Source organism: Acanthochromis polyacanthus, chromosome 8 (genome assembly GCF_021347895.1).
Source record: "Acanthochromis polyacanthus isolate Apoly-LR-REF ecotype Palm Island chromosome 8, KAUST_Apoly_ChrSc, whole genome shotgun sequence".
NCBI classification, from domain to species: domain Eukaryota; kingdom Metazoa; phylum Chordata; class Actinopteri; family Pomacentridae; genus Acanthochromis; species Acanthochromis polyacanthus.
The window spans coordinates 39,853,137-39,878,021 of NC_067120.1; the positions used below are offsets into that span (position 1 = coordinate 39,853,137).

At 38.1% G+C, this 24,885-nt stretch overlaps 1 protein-coding gene across 3 annotated transcripts in view; it reads right to left on the reverse strand.

Moving 5' to 3' along the window:
* mical2b (microtubule associated monooxygenase, calponin and LIM domain containing 2b) overlaps positions 1-24,885 on the reverse strand; it is an 87,704-nt gene that overhangs the window by 61,322 nt on the left and 1,497 nt on the right. For all 3 annotated transcript variants that reach the window (XM_022197335.2, XM_051951855.1, XM_051951856.1), the window contains exon 2: positions 1,396-1,763. In XM_022197335.2, coding sequence (XP_022053027.2) covers positions 1,396-1,659 — 264 coding nt within the window. In that variant the 5' untranslated portion in view covers positions 1,660-1,763. The remainder of the gene's footprint in view (positions 1-1,395; positions 1,764-24,885) is intronic.

The window sequence follows — 24,885 nt, forward strand, 5'->3', positions numbered from 1 at the left end:
GGATCTAACAGCAAATCTAGGCCAGATGATTGAGCGATTTGGGGCTTAGTTGGGTGTAAAACTGTAGAAAAACGGTGCAAATTGAAGCGGTTCATTCTCTAAACTTCTTTATTGAATATTAGCGGATGCCTAAATTGTACTGAATACTCAGGTTATGAACACAAAAACCATTTCAGAGTGAGGATTGTTTTAATCTAATTAATTATTTGTGTATAATTACAGAAACAATCCACTTACATAATTAATGTTTCCAACAAATCCCCTCTGGCAGAGCTCCTGATTTGGTTATTTGCAGAATTAGACCAAATTCCTGAGTTTTTTTTTCTGCTTTTTACAGATTACAGACACAATTTATAAAGGAATACACTAAAGAAAACACTAATTTCTCACAGTAACACCATCATTTCTGTCCAGATTGTGCCTCTGGTTGTTCTTGGGCCTCTTTAGTGGAAGTGTGTCGTGACAAACTGTGGATATTTTCCCTCTGCAGGTCTCCTCCCTCCAACCAAAGCTGTGTCTTGTGCTGATCTGATGATTTCTCATGTGTAAATTTAACCGCTGACCCGTTTCTGCTCACTGAGGCTCAGTTTCTCTCCTTCGTTCCAGATTTTATCACATTTATTTTAGAGTTTCCTCATAGTTTCACTTCGAACAATAAGAGCTGCGTAAAGTCACTGGTAATCCTGATTAATAACACCAGAAACTGACTGTACTTAAAGAAAAAACACTGTATTCCTTACAGACATTCATTAGCAGTGCTCCCCTTAAATTAAATAGCTCTACACAAGTAAATGCGAGTTTATTTGTGTTATTTGTTCAGTGGAATTGTTCAAAAACAAACAGCCACAGTGAGTTTTGAGACGAAGAGGTGCTAAAGAAAGATTTAAATCAGCTTCATTTAACAACAAAGTAAATTTTTTTGACAATTTTTCTCGTCAAGTTCAAGTTTGGAGAACTTTAAAAAGCCCATTTGCTGTGTTTACCAGCAGCTAACTGCCTTTAATAAAGCCAGAGAACAAACTGAAGGAAGCTAATGTAGTTTATAAACTGAACTGTAACAACCATTTTATCATAATAATAATAATCAGTAGTAGTAGCGTTATTACTATTAGTGTACATTTATGCTAATTAGGATATTAGCTGTTAGCTCACCAGCTTCTGTAGATCACCAACTAGTGCTGTGAGTAAGAACATCATTATGTCAGCAGGTTTTAGGAGCCACAGAAGTATTTAGAGCTTGAACTTAATTTTTTTGGTCTGATCAGGTCTTTACTGCTGCAACAGTCGCCATCAAGTTGCAGAAAAACTAAACTAGTTTTGTCTGATCGACTAGCAGCTCCAGACTCTCCAGGTCCAGGTCCTCTCTAACCCCAACCCTCAGCTGAAGGTTCTTACCCGGGTTCCTTGGCAGACTCTGTTGTGGTTGTAGACCTTCTGCTGGGCCCGTTTGTCCAGTTTGGTCCACAGAGGTTTGACCTTCCAGGTGCTGACGGCGGCTTTGAGCGAGGTGTAGAAGCTGCTGTGGTCCAGAGGGTCCAGGTCCAGCTGCCTGCAGAGGATGCTGAAGGCCTGCAGGGTTCCCTTACAGGTGGAGGCCTGGACGAAGGTGTCGAACAGCTGGTCGGCCTGAGCCGCCCGTTCGTCCTCCGTCTCCCCCATCGGTCTGAGGGTCCCAGCTAATGCTAATGCTAGCTCTTTTAATCCACTTTTGCTCCTTCAGCTCTGAACTCCTAGCATCAGTGAGACGCCATGTTGAGCTGCTTCTGCATAAAATAAATAAAGACGACTTTAGAAAACAAGTCAGGTGTTCAGAGTTTATATTCTATGAACACTGAAAAGACAACTACCGATAACAGAAACTGATCTCTGCACAGTTTTATCTTAGTAACGCCACTATTTTAGTGTATTTGACAGCGTAAGATCATTTAACTTGGATAAAAAGACAAACATCATTAAACTGAAGTGTCATTCACTGTAAAGACCATTGAGTCATTCCATCTCATTTCAACAAATCTGAGGAAATTTTGTTGCATGACCTCCTCTGATCATCTCCAAACTTTTTTTTTAACTATCCCAACATAAGAATAGATTACTTGCAAAGTTTTAACATCATATGATTGCTATTTGCTAAGTTATAAAATATTTAAATCCCTATTTTTCCACTCGGAAATTGATATGTTAGGTAGAAAGGCTTGATTTAGGAAGATAATACTGGGAACTGACTGATGATATAGACTTACAAGTGATCTGAAGGGTTCAAACACCTTAACAATAGAGCAGGAAAAAAAAATTTGGAATGAATATACCCATTTCTCTGTGGTACAGGGCAATTTAAAAATTTGGCGAAAATGTCATTTTTCAAGAATTTAGGCATTTTTTTCACAAATTTTAATAAGTAACAAGGTTCATATGTTATAAAAATCTCAAAGTACCTTAAAAGTTCTCTCTAACCTAAAAATATCCAAGAGCTAGCTAGTCTCCTTAGACCTCAAAACGATGCCTATTTATGAAACAGACTGAAAAACACCATACATATATTGGCACAGAAACCAATGTGGGACATGGAGTAGAAACATGAAACTTTGTCTGTATAACAATAAACATCCGAATAATTGATATCTGAAGTATCAACATTGTTTCTTGAATCCTTCATGGCCAATTTAACCAAGAAATGCACTATGTTTTATAGGCGTTTTTTTAGGAATTCTAACTAATATATTGCAGTTAAAATGAGTTATATTGCCTTAGGTCCCATGTAAAACATGTAATTTGTCCCCAACTTATCACACCACTATTTCTGTCCTTTGAACTGCTTGAATTTCTCTGAAATCAGGCCATCATCTGCACCAGATATGTGGTACTGTCCACCACGGCGTGTTGAAGGAGCAGTGATTGGACAGAGGATGTGGGCTGTAGGCACCCACACTACGTCATCCTTTCTAGGCCATGTGAACTTCTTGCTGGGACCTTTTGGGTGCATGAATTTCACTTGCAAATCTTCAAATTCAGCTGATAAGTCAAATACGATACCGAGGCTGTCCTGAGAATGCAGTCTGGGAGTGATGCCATTTCTTCTTATTCAGTTACTGTATGAAAGAAAAACAATGTCTATATAATAATTAACTTCAGATATGCCCTTTGTAACTTATACTACGATGCTGATGCTTCAGATTCATCTTTCATCTTTAGTTGGTCATGTAAATGGTTCCTAAAAACAAAAACGAGGATCAAAATGTATAGTAAATTGATTCAGCAGTTGCTCATCTTTGGCACAAGAAACAAATATGAAAGTAAGTTCACACATACTTCACACATACTAGTTCCTCCAAAAAAAATTTGAACCGCGTACCATGTATCCCACATGCACTTTTTAATGCCTAAAGTTAGGCTATTTTGGGTCTACACCTGAGTTCAACAGCCTATAAATCAATAAATAAGCTTTATTTTAATGTTTTAAAACTTTTACCTTATGCAACTTTCATTAGTAAAGAAGAAAATTCATTCTTTCAATGTCTTTTCACAAGAATAAGTCCTAAAATAGAGGCATGAAAAACCCAAAATAAAGTCGCCCATGAAATAACAAGGATATTTTGGGAAATTCCACAGTCCAGTATTTTTTTATTTTCATTCATTTCTATACTTTTCTCACCAGAAGGGTAAAAGTTTTGGAAGGGGAAAAAATTCTGACCATGTAAAAGGAGTATAAATTGCTTTTTTTTAGTAGTTTAAAACCCTAAAATCATAGGCGAGGATTAAGTTTGGACTGACTATGGGTATTAGATTAGATCATTACTGCTTATACTGTATGTTTATAACCATAATACTTTGCATTTGTTCATAAAATTACCCAAATAAAGCCCAAAAAAAATTTTGGGAGGATCTGAGAAAGTGGTGCAACAAGCATTTGTTGAATTGACATGGAATGACTCCATTTTGTTCCCCTGGTAGATTCATTTTATACATAAATCACCTGATTGTTTTATAAATTTCACCATTTGTTGCCCAACAAACAGGGTTTATCTGCCCAAACTGATGATAATATCCACTTTGAATGTTCAACAAGAAGAACATAAACTTATATTTAATATCTTTAACTTCCAGCTGCCATCCACAGCAGCTGTATTATACACAAGGCTGAAGCTACAGCAGATACAACCAGATAAACTGTGTTGTTTTGACTGGATCTCAGTTTTAGTGATCAGAGTGAGACATCTCAATGTAGCTACTGAACAATAAATGGCGACATGATGGTTTAGTTTACAGAAAAATGCAAATATGTGCAAATGATGTCCATGACAAGAGTCCATTCTAACCACAAAAATCAGAGTTTACAGAAACATGAACACAATGAACACCAACACCTAGACCTCTATGAAGACCAACATCTGGACCTCTATGAACACCAACACCTAGACCTCTATGAACACCAACATCTAGACCTCTATGAACACCAACATCTAGACCTCTATGAACACCAACATCTAGACCTCTATGAACACCTAGACCTCTATGAACACCAACATCTGGACCTCTATGAACACCTAGACCTCTATGAACACCAACATCTGGACCTCTATGAACACCTAGACCTCTATGAACACCAACATCTAGACCTCTATGAACACCAACATCTGGACCTCTATGAACACCAACATCTGGACCTCTATGAACACCGAGACCTCTATGAACACCAACATCTGGACCTCTATGAACACCAACATCTAGACCTCTATGAACACCAACATCTAGACCTCTATGAACACCAACATCTAGACCTCTATGAACACCTACATCTAGACCTCTATGAACACCTAGACCTCTATGAACACCAACATCTAGACCTCTATGAACACCTAGACCTCTATGAACACCAACATCTGGACCTCTATGAACACCAACATCTAGACCTCTATGAACACCAACATCTAGACCTCTATGAACATCTAGACCTCTATGAACACCTAGACCTCTATGAACACCAACATCTGGACCTCTATGAACACCAACATCTAGACCTCTATGAACACCAACATCTAGACCTCTATGAACACCAACATCTAGACCTCTATGAACACCAACATCTAGACCTCTATGAACACCAACATCTAGACCTCTATGGACACCAACATCTAGACCTCTATGGACACCAACATCTAGACCTCTATGAACACCTAGACCTCTATGAACACCAACATCTAGACCTCTATGAACATCTGGACCTCTATGAACACCAACATCTAGACCTCTATGAACACCAACATCTAGACCTCTATGGACACCAACATCTGGACCTCTATGAACACCAACATCTAGACCTCTATGGACACCAACATCTGGACCTCTATGAACACCAACATCTAGACCTCTATGAACACCAACATCTAGACCTCTATGAACACCAACATCTAGACCTCTATGAACACCAACATCTAGACCTCTATGAACACCAACATCTAGACCTCTATGGACACCAACATCTGGACCTCTATGAACACCAACATCTAGACCTCTATGAACACCAACATCTAGACCTCTATGAACACCAACATGTAGACCTCTATGAACACCAACATCTAGACCTCTATGAACACCAACATCTGGACCTTTATAATCTGCACTCCAGATTGAAAAAAAGAACAAAATGGTGCAAAGTTCTACCTTCAAACTTCCAAATTCTGTGTATTTATTCTCATGAAGACACAGTTGATGTTAATTTAGCATCATTTAGCTTTATCTCTGGTTCATACAGGATCCAGCCAGCATCTACAAACTCCCTCACAGGACCTGAAATGATGATTATGTCCATTACTCTCTGTGAGGACATGAATGTTGTGGAAAACTGAAATCATATGAAGGAGAGTTGCATTCCAGATATGAGGAATGTCTGCAGCTCGCACTGAAAATAACCTGCAGAGGTCAACGTGTTGCCTCATATAGCTGCAGCGTCACGTCCTGCATTCTGCACCAGGAATCCATGGACTCGCTCTGCTTTAACATGCGTGTGCACGCCAACAACAACACGCCTGCACAGCTCCACCGGCCATTCATTAAGCTGTGCCGCATTTTTTCCCTGCAACAGAGATATTTTTCCTCCTCCGGCCCGGCCGAATGCCTGACGGGATTACGGCCGAGAGTGGACGGGGTCATGGGAGAAGCTCAAACACTGCAGGAAAAACACTTTCAGTCACATTTAGATGCCTTAAAAAGCACAAAAAGAAACAAGCCGCTGTTGTTCCTGCACTGAACAAACTGTTCCAGGAACTAAACCGATGACTCAGGAGAAAGTTCATCCACTATCAGGAGAACATCACTTCCTCCTGTTCCATCATGGAAACGTTCCCGATTCCTGGTTCCTCGGGACGTCTTATCTGACTCAAAAGGTCAAAAAATGCACAACTAATGTCAGTTTTAACCATTACAAGTAAAGTTCTCCACTTTGAATTTGTCCCACGAGGACATTTGGAAGTTTTAGAAGTGATTTTAACTGATGCTTGGATGTGCAAACTCTGCACTGTTGGCGACAGGTAAAGTCCACATTCCGACTCACGTCCTAAATGCATTCAGAACTGCAGTTTTTAGGAGAATTTGCAAGAGAGAATAGCAAGGGGTTGGAGATACATTCAGCATGGTGAAACATCTTTCTACAGATGATGAACAGAGTAGAGAGAAAAAGTCGGCAGAGGCTGAAAACATGGAAAGATGTACAGTATGTGGAGTAAAATCTCACAAAAAGATGCAAAATGACAAAAACAAGACACAGAATTACATGACAGACAGAAAATAAAATACAAGACAAAATCCCTAAATCAACACCTGAAACAACAGAAAACTACAAAAATATGGCCACAAAGATACAAAAAAGGAAAAAATACTACACACAAAAATACCTAAATAAAATGCATGGTTTGTTGGGAGATACATTCAGCATGGGGAAACATCTTTCCACAGCTGATGAGCAGAGAAGAGAGGAAAGGAAACACACCACAAGACATAAAATACACAAAACAGAAAAAGAAAAAATCAAAAGACAAAAAAATAACAAACCAACAGAACCGAGACACAAAATGATAAAACTGAGATGGAAAATGTCAAAAACAGGACACAAAATGACTACAAAGAGACAAAAATGACACAAAAAATGCAAAAAAACACCACATTAAACTAAACATGGCATGGCTCAGAAACAGTGAATAGAGGAAGTTCTTAGAAGATACATTCATCATGGTGAAACATCTTTCTGGATTTGATGAGCAACAAAGAAAGGAAATGTCTAAAATCAAGACACAAAATGACACAAAACAGAAAAGAACAAAAAGAAAACAAAGAAAACGACAAAACGAGAAACAAACCAACAGGACCAAGACACAAAATGACAAAACTGAGATGGAAAATGTCAAAAACAAGACACAAAATGACAACAAATAGACAAAAAAAGCAAAAATACCACAATAAATTAAACTAAATGTGGCATGGCTCAGAAACAGTGAACAGAGGAGCAAGCTACTGGAGATATTTTCAACAAGGTGAAACGTCTTTCTATAGATGATGATTAGAGTACTGAAATGGAAGTATTTAATTATCTATACTATTATTTCCAGATATTGGTAAAACATATGGGCACTTGGACCAGGTTTTTAAAATGATAATAATGCTTAACCTTCACACTAACCAGCAGATTCACTCTTTACCCTGAACTCTACCCGACAACAGAGTCTGGAGTTATTTGAAGCTGCGTTTGCTGAAGTATCGGATCCCGACTGCTGGAAGCCTCTCAGCATTATTCTCACTATTACAGTCATGGAATCTGCTGTACTGGAGGAGCTGGACGGGGATTGGATTTCCAGCTCGCACACGCTCAGATAAGCATGTAGGTTTACTTAAACACATGCAGCACACGGAGGACCTGAAACCGAAGCAGCTGAAAACCCGCTAGCAAGTATGGAAAGACTGTTCAGCCGTGAGCGTCCGATATGTCCTGGCACCAAAGTGAAGAACCGACCAGGTGTTCAACCTGGTCGGTTCTTCACTTTGGTGCCAGGACATATCGGACGCTCACCGAGAAACACACACTTTCCCTTTAAATCCCAGAGGGGCTCTGGGATCTCTGCTATCTAACAGTTTGGCAGCAAACAGTAGCCTCTCCATTACTACTACCCCTTTAGACCTTTCAAGCTATTTCAAGACCTGCCCAGATAAAAAAGTTTCCAGAGCTTTGTTCCTTGTTGAAATGACTGACTGAGAACTGCAGCATCTTATCAACAGGCCTTCTGTGGATTAGTTAAAGAGGGAGACAGACAGATATACGGCGAAAGAAAACTCCAAGAAACTCTGTGAAAATGTTGCTAAAAAGCATCAGTCAGGACAATACAAGAAAATGTCCAAGTTCCTGAAGATCTCTTGGAGTCCAGTTAAATCCATCATTAAGAAATGGAAGGAAGATGGATAAATCTGACTAGAGCAGAACGTCCTCAAAAACTGAGACTGAGAAGAAAGACTAGTGAAGGAGGCCACCAAGACTCCTATGACTCCTCTGAAGGAGTTCCAGCTTCAGCAGCTGAGATGTTAGAGACTGTTCATCCAACAACTGTTGTCTGTTCTTCACCAGTCAAAGCTTTATGGAGACAAAGAGAAAGACTCTGATGGAAGAAGCTCCAATGAAAACTGGACTAGAGTTCACCAGAAGACATGTGGAGACTCTGAAGACACCTGGAAGAAGGTTCTTTGGTCTGAGGAGACCAGGATGGACCTTTATGTCCATCAGACTAGATATGTTTGATGGTTTGTTGTCCAAACACTAAACATCATCACAAACACACCATCCCCACTGTGAAGCTCAGTGGAGGCAGCATTTTATTTGACTTTAAAAGAAAAAGGATTTACAATCAAATAAGACAAATCTCAAGGTTAAAATTTAATTTAAAAGTGAAAGTCAAAATCCTGAATGTCTCACTATTAGCGATCTTCAATATATTATAAGATAACAGCAAAGATAAGACAGTACAATATATTCATTTAAAAATAAAAACAAGTACAATAAGATGAAATAAAACTACAATAAAAAGCAGGATGTAATGCTGGTTATGATACTGAAGTAGTACAGTAATACTGCATAGAATACTAAACTGACATTGCACATGCAGTTGAGAAAATAATACTGTAAATGATAGTGATATTATTGTTCAGATGGTCCAGCAGTGCTGGTAGAGTTACAGAGTTTCATGAAGCTATCTGACACCAGCAGATTGCCTCAGCTAAACAACAACAGTTGGCAGATCCGCATTAGTCATCCTCCATCTAAATTCTACAGAAAGGGAAACTATGAGCCACACTGAGCTGGAAACAGGAACATTTGTTTGGAAACAACATCCTGCTATCAGCTCACAGATCAGCCGTCCTGCTTGTGTTTTGTTCTGAAGTTTAGACACGAAACACTGAGAAAAATACATTAACATGTTTTATGAGATATGCAGAGCTGAGGGTTATGGGAAGGATCATGACCCTGGAAGCTGCTCTGTATAGAACCACATCTGGCAGGATGCACTCTGGGAAGTGGTTAACTATCTGTCCACATTCATGTGTCGGTCTCAGTATCTTCACTTCAGGCTGTATTTAGAGTTTCAGCTGACTCAGACGCCAACAGATACCATGGAGGCGTTTGTTTTTACAGAGTTTCTCACTTGGTTTGTTGTTTTTGCTCTTTGTGTGCTGTTGGATGAAAGTTTTATAGAGCTGAATGGTAATAAAAAAAACGTGTCAAACATGATGTGAAGCACGGTGGTGGCAGCATCACGACGTGAAGCACGGTGGTGGCAGCATCACGACGTGAAGCACGGTGGTGGCAGCATCACGACGTGAAGCACGGTGGTGGCAGCATCACGACGTGAAGCACGGTGGAGGCAGCATCACGACGTGAAGCACGGTGGAGGCAGCATCATGATGTGAAGCACGGTGGTGGAAGCATCACGACGTGAAGCACGGTGGTGGAAGCATCACGACGTGAAGCACGGTGGTGGCAGCATCACGACGTGAAGCACGGTGGAGGCAGCATCACGATGTGAAGCACGGTGGTGGAAGCATCACGATGTGAAGCACGGTGGTGGCAGCATCATGACGTGAAGCACGGTGGTGGCAGCATCACGATGTGAAGCACGGTGGAGGCAGCATCACGACGTGAAGCACGGTGGTGGAAGCATCATGACGTGAAGCACGGTGGTGGAAGCATCACGACGTGAAGCACGGTGGTGGCAGCATCACGATGTGAAGCACGGTGGAGGCAGCATCACGATGTGAAGCATGGTGGTGGAAGCATCACGATGTGAAGCACGGTGGTGGAAGCATCATGACGTGAAGCACGGTGGTGGCAGCATCACGATGTGAAGCACGGTGGTGGCAGCATCACGATGTGAAGCACGGTGGAGGCAGCATCATGACGTGAAGCACGGTGGTGGCAGCATCACGATGTGAAGCATGGTGGTGGAAGCATCACGATGTGAAGCACGGTGGTGGCAGCATCACGATGTGAAGCACGGTGGAGGCAGCATCATGACGTGAAGCACGGTGGTGGCAGCATCACGATGTGAAGCATGGTGGTGGAAGCATCACGATGTGAAGCACGGTGGTGGCAGCATCACGATGTGAAGCACGGTGGTGGCAGCATCACGATGTGAAGCACGGTGGAGGCAGCATCATGACGTGAAGCACGGTGGTGGAAGCATCACGACGTGAAGCACGGTGGAGGCAGCATCATGACGTGAAGCACGGTGGAGGCAGCATCACGATGTGAAGCACGGTGGTGGAAGCATCACGATGTGAAGCACGGTGGTGGCAGCATCACGATGTGAAGCACGGTGGAGGCAGCATCACGACGTGAAGCACGGTGGAGGCAGCATCATGACGTGAAGCACGGTGGAGGCAGCATCACGATGTGAAGCACGGTGGTGGAAGCATCACGATGTGAAGCACGGTGGTGGCAGCATCACGATGTGAAGCACGGTGGAGGCAGCATCATGACGTGAAGCACGGTGGTGGAAGCATCACGATGTGAAGCACGGTGGTGGCAGCATCACGATGTGAAGCACGGTGGAGGCAGCATCATGACGTGAAGCACGGTGGTGGCAGTATCATGATGTGAAGCATGGTGGAGGCAGCATTATATTTTATTTTTTAATTTTCCACGCATTCAATAAATGTGTTATTTGAATGTCCTAAATCAATATTTGTATTATTAGCTATCAAACAAGGCTAAATAGGGCTGGGCAATATGACCAAAATTTTATATCCCGATATAGCTTATTTTATATCCCAATACGATATACATCACGATATAGCATATTTTTGGTAAATTCAATGAATGAATGGGACCGGGCAGCGGCATACCTTACAAAGTACGGTAGTCTGATCCTTGTCGGTCTTTTTAAATCCAAACCACCGCCATATGACAGAAGTTCCCCTCTTTTAGGTACAAGCTCGTCGGTTTGAGCTGGTTGTTCGTCATCTTGTTGTTTAGATTGTTCTTCTGAGTCCAGTCCACCGTCTTCCTCCATAGCTGTTTATGTTTTAGCCACGTGTTGCCAACTCCTCAGTGAGGAAAGTCGCTGTTGGCTGTCCTAAAAGTCGCTAGAAGTCGCTAAATGACGTCATCGCCTACTTTGCATATTTCTCAGTTTGCATGTAATTGTAATCAGCGTTGTAGGAGAGAGGAATAATGTTGTGGAAGAGACCAAAAAGTGAATATAAAACACCCAAAATATGTTTTTGGACTAGAGGCTAAATGCTGTGGTTTATTTCAGTATGACAGAGAAGAAACATTTTCATTTATATTCCGTAAGTCTGGATGGGATCTGTAGTGACTTTGTGCATGCACGATTCATCTGCCGTCTGGAGGGATGTGTCCTCTAATCAGACACTGGGACTGCTGGGGGGTTACTGGACTGACAGTCTGTGCTCTGGGAGGGGGAGAAGCTCACAGCAGCACCTGCTGCTGGTTGAGGACAGTAACTGCAGAATGATCCCAGTTTTCCTGTCAGAGTCTCCAGAACGGCACAAAAAGTCGCTAGATTTGTGGCGAGTCGCTGTTGACAAAAAAAAAAAAAAAAGTCGCTAGGAGCTTTGGAAAGTCGCTAGATTTAGCGAGAAAGTCGTTAAGTTGGCAACACTGCCGCGTGCCTGGGCTTACCGTAAGGCATGTCAGTGACGTAAAATACTGCCGTTTTGCGACACTGCGATATAAACGATAGGATCTTCACATAAAACGATAGACATTTTCTATCGTCCAGACGATATCCATCGTCATATCACCCAGCCCTAAGGCTAAACTGTAGCATTTTTTCCAATACTATATTTTAAAATATCTGTAAAAGAATAATATTTTCTGCTCATTTAAGTACATAAAGGAATAAAAGTCAGTAAAAATACAAATTTTTGATTTTGGTCTGGGGTTTTTATGTGTTTTTTTGTAGTTCTTTTTGCAGTCATGTTAATTTACAAAGAGAATCTGTAAAATAACAGTTTATTTTTGCCACTAATTCCAGAACACCGGTCCTTTAAATCCCATTTCAGCCTCTACTGTACATCAGCTGACACTTTAACGAGTTTTTACTCTTCAAATAGGACTTTAAATGACATTTCAGCAGCTGCTACTGTCAACACGATTCATCTATCCACACTCGAGAACACACTTTACCTGTCCTGGGTTTCCATTCGGAGTATATGACATTTCTGCCCCTCATGCAGACCCTTTAATAATAAACCTCCATCTACTGTACATCTATTCCTGAGTAAGCGACCTTTTAATTAAGCGTGGGCCTTTCAAGCAGCTTCAGGTGTCCATAATGAAGCTTCATGTGCAACACAAGAAGCTCTTCAGAGTAACAGGACGCTGACAGGCTTTAGGGACATTTATTTATACACAGGGAGTCGGAGTTAAGATTAGTCAACCTGCAACCCAACGGAAATGAGATATTTAAACGTTTAGAGTCAACAGAGCTGCACTTCAAATGGAGAAAAAATGGTAAGAAGCAGGTTTTAAACTTCAAAAAGTTGAGTTGAACGTCCCGTCTGCTTCATAAAACGACTGATTCTCATTAACCGCTGCTGATGATATTATCTAATATTTCTGAAACAAAAGGAACCCTAATAGCTAAATCTGTTAGCTTCTGTTTTCAGCACAAAGGAACTGATTCATGTGTTCAGGAGTCATGTGCACTAAATATAAAATGTAACCAACAGAGTCTTATTTATACTTAATAGAAACAATCTGCTGCATTTTACCATCCAAAGTTTCATACCAAACTAAAGCTTAATTCACTTATTAAGAGAAAATCTTTGTCTTTAGCAATAATTTTGTAATTTAAGGCTGATTCTCTACATAATTCTGCCTCAAAATGTGTGGACCTGAACCTGGATGGATGTAAAACTGATCTGGTGTCAGTTCTGTATCACAACTAAAATGTGTTTTTTATTAAAAATTGATCAAACTCCATGAAAGTTTCCCAAAATTACACAACAATTGCCCCAAATTTCTCGTTATTTGTCAGCAATAGCTCAAAAAACTGTTCAAAATGATAAGATTCCCAAAATTACACTAAATTGTCACTAAATTATTAAAATTTGTCCAAAAAAGACAACAAAATCTTTCAAATTGACTCAGTATTTCCACAAATTTTTTTTAAAAAATGTTCAAAAGGACCTGAAATTTGTCTGAAATGACTCGAAAACTGTCCACAACGACATTAAAATGACTCATAATTACAGAAAATGAGTTCAGAATGACCTGAAATTTGTCCAAAATGACTCGAAAATGATCCAAAATAACTGAAGATTTGCAGGACGACACAAAATTAGTCCATGATGCTTCAAAAACGACAGAAAATAACTCAAAATTTGTGCAAAGTGACTCTAAAATCGTCAAAAATTACAGGAAATTTGTTGAAAATGAAATGAAAATTGTCCTAAATTGCTTGAAAATGATCCAGTTTCTGAGAAATTGATGCATTTCAGAAATCGTGTTTTTATTCCAAAACTGGTCAAATTACATGAAAATGAATAAAATTCCACAAAAACATCACAATTTTTTTTTTATATTTTCAAAAATGGCCCAAAAAAAGACTGTTCAAAATGACAAAAAGTGACCAAAATTACAGAATATTGTCCCAAAAATATTCAAATTTATCCAAATAAATGAAAAAAAACAAACCTTGAAATGACTCAGTACTTCCCCAAATTATTCAAAAAATGTTCCAAAGGATCAACTTGTTGAAAATGACAGGAAAATTGTCCAAAATGAGTCAGAATTCACCCAAAATTTCCCAAAATGATCCAGAATGACTGAAGATTTGCAGAACGACATAAGATTAGTGATAAATCTGAGCAAACCTCTTTGTAACTGAAAATGTTCACAGTATGAAGGCAGAACTTTGCATGGCTTTCATCAAATCTACTAAAAAAGTCTCCATAAACTCAACTCTAAGCTCTGAGTCTGACTTAATGACAGAGACTATTAAATTATTCCTATATTCCGCCCTAAGCTAACTTCTCTGTGGACATATTGTGACTGAGTTCTTCTGTTGGAGGTCAAAGGATCTGCTTTGATCAGTTCATAAACTTAAACAACGGAGCTGCACATTCTGATGAAACTTATGGAATTTAAATGCGACCACAGCTCAGGACTGGAGATTTCCTGCAGCTGATTATCTGATTGGCTCTAGAAACAGGAAACATGAACAGCTGGAAGGTCAAAGAGGAGAAGGAGTCGACCTGCTGCCTCCTCAGAAACACAGAAACTGTAAAAACAACCGGAGAGTTCAACAGCAGCAACCTCCAAAACTGTTTCCATCAAAACTAAACACTGTGACCTTCACAAATAAGAGCTTCTGCATTAAAATGTGGTAATCTAGTGTAAACATTCAGGCTCATTCCAACAGTTTTATCCTGATTTTAGCAAAATATGAGCCAAGAATTAGAAGAACTGTTGTGTAACTTCACAGAGAACATATTTCTTTCAATAAAACAGCAGAATGTTGCTGCTAACTTCACACTGATGCTGAGATATTGTCTTTATTTTTTAATCAAAATATATTTTATCAGCTATAATCTATCGCACATCGCTGTCTTGAAATAATGTTAAATAAGCTCATTATGACTCGCTATTTTTCTAGCAGTTCCAGTTGTTGATGCGTTTCTGAATGTAAAATTGGTTCCTAAAGATTTAAATGTTATTAATATTATTATGTCTGCAATGTAGAGCAGCATTCATACATTTTAAAAGAACAAAATGTCATTTAAAGAGAACTACCTTTACAGTTAATATTGGTTACAGCAGCAGCCTGATAAAAAAGTGATAAAAAGGGAATTTCAGATTTAAAAAGAACATTTTTGGGCTTTTTTTTAACTAGTTTGTATCTATACTTTAACAAGACAGGTAAATAGTAAATGGTTCGTAAAAGTAGTTAAAAACCTAGAAAATAACACTTTTACACTGTATATTAATGTGATAAATTATATATTCAGTAACATTTAAATTATTGCAGCAACAGTGCATTTTTTTATTGAGATTTTACAGGAAAGTTTGTTAAAGTGTAGTTTTACAGAAGTACACAGAATGAACCAGGAGGTAGCGATACTACACAGAAGCTTGGAGTTTTCAGACAGTGATCTGAACTCTCTGCCAAACAAAGCCGGTTTTCCTCTCATTAATCTCAGTTTTGTGTATTTGACCTCCGTCCGTCACTCTGAGCTCCAACAACAGACCGAATCCATCAAATTAATCTGAACTGTTTCAGGATTTAGATCCGCTGAAAACAGACCGATGACTCGTATCAGTTTCTGTCCAAGAAACTAAACAAAAAAAGAATTAATTCCATGTTTGTAGAAACACATCAGCTCACATTTGAACTTCTTCTACATCTTATTTCACATGCAAGCAATCAAAGAACGTCTCTGTCAACTGAAATCAATCAACTCTTGAACCAATGATCAGTTGCAGAGAAAGACTAATCAATCAGCGTGTTATCAGTAGAGGAACTAAACGCTCCAGAGCTCAGAGGAAATGAGGCTTTAGCAACGAAAACAAGAGAAGAACCTGGCTGTTGTGTTTAATACTGTAGAGACCAGAGGAAGTGTCAAAGCAGAGAGCATTGTGGGAGTTTAGCGATCAACGGGCACCATGACAAAGACTGTTGTGACGCTTAACTCATTCGCTGCCATTGACGTCAAACATGTTTTTTGACGGGGGGGCTGCAGGATAGTCTGTCGGAGCTTGTCGGTGAAAATCCTGGAGTTTTGGAACGTGAGAGTGTTGCGGTGGGCCAAAAGAATGACAAAGACAGTGACCATGGTGGGGCGACAGCAAAAAGTGCCGTTGCCAACAGCTGCTGGTGATCAAAGCCGCGCTAGTTTTCGGTTTCGCCACCACCGCTCTCTTGAGCTCATCTGACGAAACCGAGTCAGATGAGTTTAGAGCGAGCACACAGACACACACAGACACACACACACAGACACACACTCCTAAAAATAGATTTATATTTTTATAAGATGTATTGTTCTGAACCAAAATGTTGACTTGTGTTGTTTGTTTGTAAATAAATGATTTAGCTAACAAAAGGTTAAAAAGTTGACCTCAAAATGCTTTATCCGAGTTGTTTTTGTTGTTTCGTATAAGTAAACAACTGTTCAGTTGTGTGGGATGTCACTAAACCAAAAATTATTGGCATCAAAGTGATTGATGTGCCTCTCTGTACAAAAAGCTCGTTATCTCTGTTTTTTGGTCAAAAACAGGTGTTTTTGCTGAAACGACCCTATGTTCTGCTGCCGATAACTTTAGAACCAAAAATGCTAGAAACAAACTTTTTTTCCTGATGAAAGAAGAGAATCTACACTTTCTTTCGACAGTTTCAATGTTTATGTAGTCTTAGAACCCGATATTCTGTAGATCTTGAAAAATCTGTCTAAATTCTTAAAAACTCTGGCAGTAGGGGCTCTTTGCTCTGAAAATAGCTGGCAGCCAATGAGTTAATGATCTCTAAACTTATACTGACGATGAACCAAAGTTCACCAGGATCACAATTCTGTAACCAAGTGTCTAATTAAGCAACGGGCATCACGTCAAAGACTTCTATGGTAGTTAATGACCAATCTTTCATCTTTTATTCTTCAAAAGTCCACCTTTATTCAGTGGTTAAACTGCTGTAAAAACAAGACTTCATTCTTAGACTTAAACTTAAAGTTCTTTCAGAAGTGGCATTTTGGAAGTAGATTAAAACTGACTGGGTATTTCAAATGCTGCTGTTTTAAAATAAATATATTTACAGTAATTTACTATTTTGCGCCTGATGTTGCAGCTAATTCCTTTTTTATTTCCATTCTTCCCCACAAACCCGTTCTACAGCATTAAAGTCAGATGAAGACTCATTACTGCTGGAAGTATTTCCGTAGAGGAAACTTGTGTGTGAATATCTCTGAGCTCCATCAGACCAGCTGAGAGCGTCACGCCCTCATTTAATCTACAGATAAGGGTCTCCAGGAGGGACAAAAGTCCTCATCAGCTGCATGCTTGTTGTCCCCTGAGTCTGAGGAAACAGAACGAACTGGGTCACTGATGTAGAGCAGAAAACGTAGGTCTGAAAACATGCCAAACAACATGACGGCTAAACAGCAGGATGTGAGAAACGTCCTGGTGTGTGGCACTGAACTGTGGTTATTAGTGTAAGAATGCAGGAAAAGTCCAACAGTTTGGTCCTGTTTTTAGCAAAATACTAATTTAAAACTGTCAAATTTGATGCTTTTTGAGCCAGAATTGACCAAATTGACCCTGAAAAGTTCAACAGCAGCTTCCAAAACGACCAAACTAAACAATTTCCATAAAACCTAAACAATACAACCTTCATAAATAAGATCTATGGCAGGATTCTTGTCTTAAACTGTAATAATTTACTGTAAAAAAGCACCCAAACTCTCGCTGTAGTGTTTTATTTTTTTAAAATACACATTAAAAACAGTCAATTTGACACCTTTTTGAACGAAAAACTCAAAAAACTGCTCAGATTTCAAGCAAATTTCAACAGTTTTGTCCTGTCATTGCAAAATACGACTTAAAACTGTCAAATTTGACGCCTTTTTTAACCACAGTTGACCAAAAAATGTCAACACATGTAAGAACAAAACAACTGTAGTTTAACAATGTTCAGTTCATCTACAGCCTCCAGAACGACCAAACCAAACTGTTCCAATAAAAACTAAGCACTAAAACCTTCATTAATCACATCTTTTGCATTAAACTGTGCTAATCTAGTGTAAAAAGTCAGGAAAAGTCCAACACTTTTGTCCTGTTTTTAGCAAAATATGATTTAAAAACTGTCCGACATGATGCGTTTTTAAATCAGCAACACATTAATTATTTTACAGATGTTGTTTACTCTTATTATTTACCCTTTTTAAAGTAACTTTTGAATTATTACAGTTTTACAGTGCGTTTCTGCTCGTTCTCAAGTGATCAATCAAGTTTATTTTGTCATATTTTTCCACAGTTTTTGGAGGAAAACCAGGCGTTAAAAAATATTTACTTCTGAGAACGATTCATCTGAAATCATCAGGAATCCAAATGAATCTTTCCTTCATCTAAAGACGACCGTGAAACTTTTACTTTTGATTCTGAAACATCAGAACGGTTTGTAAACTGATCCAGGATCTGATCTAGAGTCTTTAGGACACAGAACGGGCTGAAAAATGATCCTGATCTATTCCAGAAATCTGCTGTCTGTTTGTGAGAGTCATCAGAACGAGGAAGCAGCAAAAAGGAAGAAAGATTTGCATCCAGTCTGGTTCCTCACGTGGAAACGTCAGACATTCAAATGAATGGAAATCAGTCTGATTCAGCAGCGAGCAGAAGTCACAGCGAGGGTTAGAAAATCACCGGCAGGCTTCCAACAGATTCAACAAACATTTAAAAACACAGAAACTCAACTCCTAACAGTAAAAATCTGAGTTTTCTGAAGAGTTAATAAAAGCTTCACATTTATCCACAAACACACACAACATCCTCATGTAACAGTTTTCTTAAAAAAAACATCTTTGTGTTTATAATGTTCTATTCAAAGTTCTCTGCATTTTTTACAGTGTGTTTCTAATTTATTCTGTTCTGCCTTTATATTATTTTTTCTCCTTGGAGCTGCTGTAAAAGGTGAACTTTTCCCACTGTGGGATTAATAAAGTTTATCTTATAAAAACCAAAATAACTCCAAATATATAATTTATTTCTGACATCAGCAGCATCACTACACTGTAAAATATGTTGAACTAATATTTAAAAAGTCAAAAAAAGTTAAAAAGAAAGTTAAACTCTTAAATTTAAATATAATTAATTCTAATAATAATTAAATTTAAATATTGTAAAACTGTATTTAAATAGCAAATAAATATCTATACAAAAAATCTATAAATAAGTTGAAGTTTTTGTGTAAAATAATTAACTTCAATGAGAAGAATCTGTAAAATAGTAAAAATGTCAGTAAAATTTTGTAAAACAGCTGATTTAAATACAACAAAAAAGTATTTATTTTATGATTAAATGCTGTAAAACAATAAATTATAATTTATAAAACAACAGACTTTGTGTGGACGTTATTTACAGTTTTATCTTTTTAATTTGCTTTTAAAAATAAACATTTAAATTAATAGTTTTTCTGTGATTTTTTGGACAATACTTAAAAAACTGAGAAACCCTGTAAAATAAAAGTCTCTCTAAAATAATTCTTAAAATACATAATATTTTCTTCAAATATCTGTAAAACACTGATTTAAATACAGTAAAACTTAACGTACAAAAGGATGTATTTTCCCTGATCTGTTCTGTAAATAAATAATAATAATTAAACCCATCTTTCATGGACTTTAAGGGTGGAATTAAGATGATAAAGTCGTGTGTTTAATCACAGACAGCAGAGTGAACAGGAAACTTACATCTAATCCTGTGACTGAGGCTGTAATTTGATTAGATAAGAGCAGAAATGTGACATTTATTAAGTGTTGAGAACGCAGATTATTAAATATCCTCATTAGATTAGAAAAACAGCATCACAAAAGCTGCTTCACTGGTTTTATTTGACATGTTTTAAGCCCAAAATCACCCCGAAAATCAACTTCTTTGCCACTCATTTTACTGTTAAATTACACATTTGTATCCGTATTTAAATCAGCAAAAACTTTTCTTATTTTACAGACGTTTGCTGGTGTTTAAAAGATAAATTATGACTATCAAGGACTGAAAAACTGTTAATTTACATATTTTTTCTATAAATAAATAAAGAAATGTATTGAATTAAATTTTAAAAATAAACTAAAACATATATATATATAAATTAAATTTCTTGGAATTCATATTTATTCAAACTCAAACTGTTTTATTTCCCAGCACCGCCTTCATCAGAGCAGCCCTGGACCCAGATCCGCCGTCTAAAGACGATCTCCCTCCTTCCCTCCTCGGCTTTACCTCCATCTGTCTGACGGACTTTAATTGGTTAATGGGAGCCTGAAATCTAACCCTTAATCCTGGACGTCTTGGCGCAGAACAGCGAGGTGGTTTGGGATGGATTACAGCTGCAGCTTGCAAACAGAGGTGACATTTAACGTCCACGAAGCTCCAAACACTGGATCCAGCTTCAGTAAATAATCAGTAAACACGCTCTACTGTCACTGAAATACACGAGAAAACCCGTCTGGACTTTATCTCTCTGTAGATCAAATTTAAAACCAACTTATGGAGGCGGATTTGGACCCCCGTGTCTCCAGAACTGCAGGATTTTAGAAGATAAGAAGAATGAGATTAATGAGCTGTTTAATGCTTCTGTCACAAAACAGCAAATAAATTATACGTACACTGTTAAATTTGCTCAAAAATCACTTTTTTCTGAATGATTTGCTACAAATAAAGTGCGACGTTATAAATGTATTAGAATTTGTAGTAAAAATAGAAGAAAAAATTCACGATTTAACAAGTTAAAAATCATGTAAAATGTTAATTGTGCGCATTATTCACAGTTTTGGCCTGTTTTTAATGGTGAATGTTGATATTTTTGAGGGATTTTACTCGATATTAAATAAAACAGAGAATGATGCGTCACTGAAAAACTTCAGAATTCCACGTATTTGATCATTCCGGGCTTCAGTGTCACTTCCAGACGCTTCTTTTCCCTCCAGCTACAGACCGCTGTTCCCGGCCGACCTTAGGGAAACTCTCTGGATGTGAACTCGGCCTCCTCTCGGCTCTCGGGCGTATTTTTGTCTCGGCGTTTGCAGCTTCGCCCCCTTATAAGTCAAACCCTCATTCCAGGAAGTGACAGCTTGTGCAGCAGCTTTTTTCTGTCCCCTTCGGGCGTCGCAGCGAAGATAAGAAGCACCGGGGTGAAGATTAGCATCAGCGGGTTCATTTAGTAGATGAAAGAAAAACGCTCCAAACTGCAGCTCAGTTCTGATTTACAAAAAAAAGAGGCTGGAAATCCAAATGATGAACTGTGGAGACGTTAAAACACCAAGAACAGAAGTTTACGTCATACAACTGGACAAAAAAAACTGTTCAGTGAATATTTTACCATTTTTAAACCTTGTTATAATACATTTGGCCGACTTAAACACAGTAAAATAGTGGGATTTTACACTTTAACATTGTAAAAAAAAACAACTAATGACTATTTTTACTCTATTATTGTATAAAAAAACATCAGTTTTGCATGTTTTTTCTGTCATTTGAAGTTAAAAAAAAACATATATATTAAGGACTGAAAAACTGTAAATAATTCTTAAACTATTTTTCTCTGTTTTGTTAAATTACATAAAAATAGTCAGATGTTTTCTTTAAAAATAAAAATAAACAAAAGCTAAAACTCCACATAACGTCCACATGAATGATCTGTATTTTTTCCAAAGAATTTTATTTATTTTTTTTGAACACTGTAAAAAGGTAAATTACTATAAAATATTGTTTTGCTTGTTTTTTATTTGAATGAAAAAAAAACACGTGCATTATGGACTGAAAAATTGCAAATAATTTTAGTCATTCTCTCTGTTTTGTTCAATTATATAAAAATTGTTTTAAAAAATAGATGCTTTCTTTAAAAATAAATAAATAAAAGGTCAAAACTCTGCATAATGTCCACATGAAAGACCTGTATTATTTACAAACAAATATGAAATTAAAAAATATGTTATTTTAAAAAAAATCCCTTATATTTAGCAATAAAATTCTTGTAAATATTTTCAAAAAATTAGTAAAAATCTCCCAAAAAAATCCTAAAAACTCTAAAGTGATTCCATATATATCAGTGACATTTCTAATATTTTCTTTAAGAGCATTCACATAAAAATCAACCAAAATCCAGCGAATTTCGCTGGATTTTGGTTGATTTTTATGTGAATATTCCTAAAGAAACTTTTTTTAACATTTCTTTTTTCCCATCAAAAAATGTTCAAAAATTTACCAAAAATGTTAAAATGTGGACATCAGAAGTTTCAATGTGAAAAAATATATTTTTTCCCACATTTTCAAACTTTAAAACGGGTCAATTTTGACCTGCAGGATGACAAGAGGGTTAAATGGCGTCCCACCTAGGGCTGGGCGATATGACGATAGATATCGTCTGGACGATAGAAAATGTCTATCGTTTTATGTGAAGATCCTATCGTTTATATCGCAGTGTCACAAAACGCGCTTTACGGCAGTATTTTACGTCACTGATGTGCCTTAAGGCAAGCCCAGGCACGCAGCAGTGTTGTCAACTTAACGACTTTCTCGCTAAATCTAGCGACTTTTGTCTTTTGACTAGCGACAAATCTAACGACTTTTTGTGCCGTTCTGGAGACTCTGACAGGAAAACTGGGATCATTCTGCAGTTACTGTCCTCAACCAGCAGCAGGTGCTGCTGTGAGCTTCTCCCCCTCCCAGAGCACAGACTGTCAGTCCAGTAACCCCCCAGCAGTCCCAGTGTCTGATTAGAGGACACATCCCTCCAGATGACAGGTGAATGACACATGCACAAAGTCACTACAGATCCCATCCAGACTTACGGAATATAAATGAAAATGTTTCTTCTCTGTGATACTGAAATAAACCACAGCATTTAGCCTCTAGTCCAAAAACATATTTTGGGTGTTTTATATTCACTTTTTTGTCTCTTCCACAACATTATTCCTCTCTCCTACAACGCTGATTACAATTACATGCAAACTGAGAAATATGCAGATTAGGTGATGACGTCATTTAGCGACTTCTAGCGACTTTTAGGACAGCCAACAGCGACTTTCCTCACTGAGGAGTTGGCAACACGTGGCTAAAACATAAACAGCTATGGAGGAAGACGGTGGACTGGACTCAGAAAAACAATCTAAACAACAAGATGACGAACAACCAGCTCAAACCGATGAGCTTGTACCTATAAGAGGGAACTTCTGTCATATGGCGGTGGTTTGGATTTAAAAAGACCGACAAGGATCAGACTACCGTACTTTGTAAGGTATGCCGCTGCCCGGTCCCATTCATTCATTGAATTGACCAAAAATATGCTGTATCGTGATGTATATCGTATCGGGATATAAAATTTTGGTCATATCGCCCAGCCGTAGTCCCACCTCTAATAAAACCCAGATATCAGTGACCAGCTGCAGGCAGTGTCCATGATGTAGGACTTTACTCCATCTTTAACAGAATTTGTTTGGTTCAGGGACCTCTGACCCGTCGGTTCTTTCTGCTGACTGAACTACTTCTGACCAACACTCTAACAATCAGCTTCTAGCAACAACTGCTCGTCTTAAAGCTCATTTAGCTCCAACTATAATCCATGAATGTACAGAGCCGTGAAAACACAGCGAATCAACAGGAAGTCCGGATGGAAGTCCAGCTCTGACAGAGACTGATCCATTATTTTACTGCAAACTGAGTGAAAGTTTATCCACCAATGAAACATTAGTCCTCAACAACTGGAGTCAGAACATGAGCCGTCCTGCCTGACTGGATTTCAGGCCTCAGAGGATGAGAAGTTACCCGCTGCACGAAGGAAACGACCGGATAAACAAAGAAAACTACAGGTTCAGACGCATAGCGCTGAAATAAACATGGATATTGTGCTGCTAAACTCAGCAGACTTCAAAATGCTCTAATTTGATGCCCTTATTGCTCATTTTGCAGCTCATCAGATCCCATATCAAGCATTTTTTTGGGGTTTATTAGTACCATTAAACGATTACCGATTGTACAAACTCTGATGCAGCATCAAACAGATGGAAAATAAATAAATGAATGCATTTTATCGAAGCTTTGTGTTATTTTTTAACTGTAAATTGTAAAATCTTATTTTTATGCCTTCTTTAGGAGCATTAATAATATTCACAGATGCTACATGAAAGCTAAACAAACATCAGGATGCTAAACTTCATATTTTCTATGTCAAAACAACAATTTTCAAAAAGGAAAATGCACAAATCTACAAAAGAGGCTGATTAAATGCACATTTAAATACATTAAAATATGTGATTTAACCAAACAAAGTCAGAGCTTACACTAGGGTTTAGCTTGTTAGCTTTCAAAAGGCTAATTTCTTTACTTTCATTTCTAAAATATAGTTTAAGTTTTAGCTTGACAAACTCAGTTACATGCATTAAAACTTATTTTTAAATTAATTTATTTACATAAAGCAGGATAAAGTGGGTAAACTATGTTTGGCTACATTATCTTATTAGCATTTACCAGCTAGCTAGCAAGACTCAGTAGCTACACTGCTAAAGTATCCTAGTTAACATTTAGCTAGTTAGCTTTAAAGAATAAATATTACTCCTTTACTTTTTACAGTAAAATTAGTTTATGTTTTCATTAGTTTACATGGGATAGAACACTCAGAGGTACAT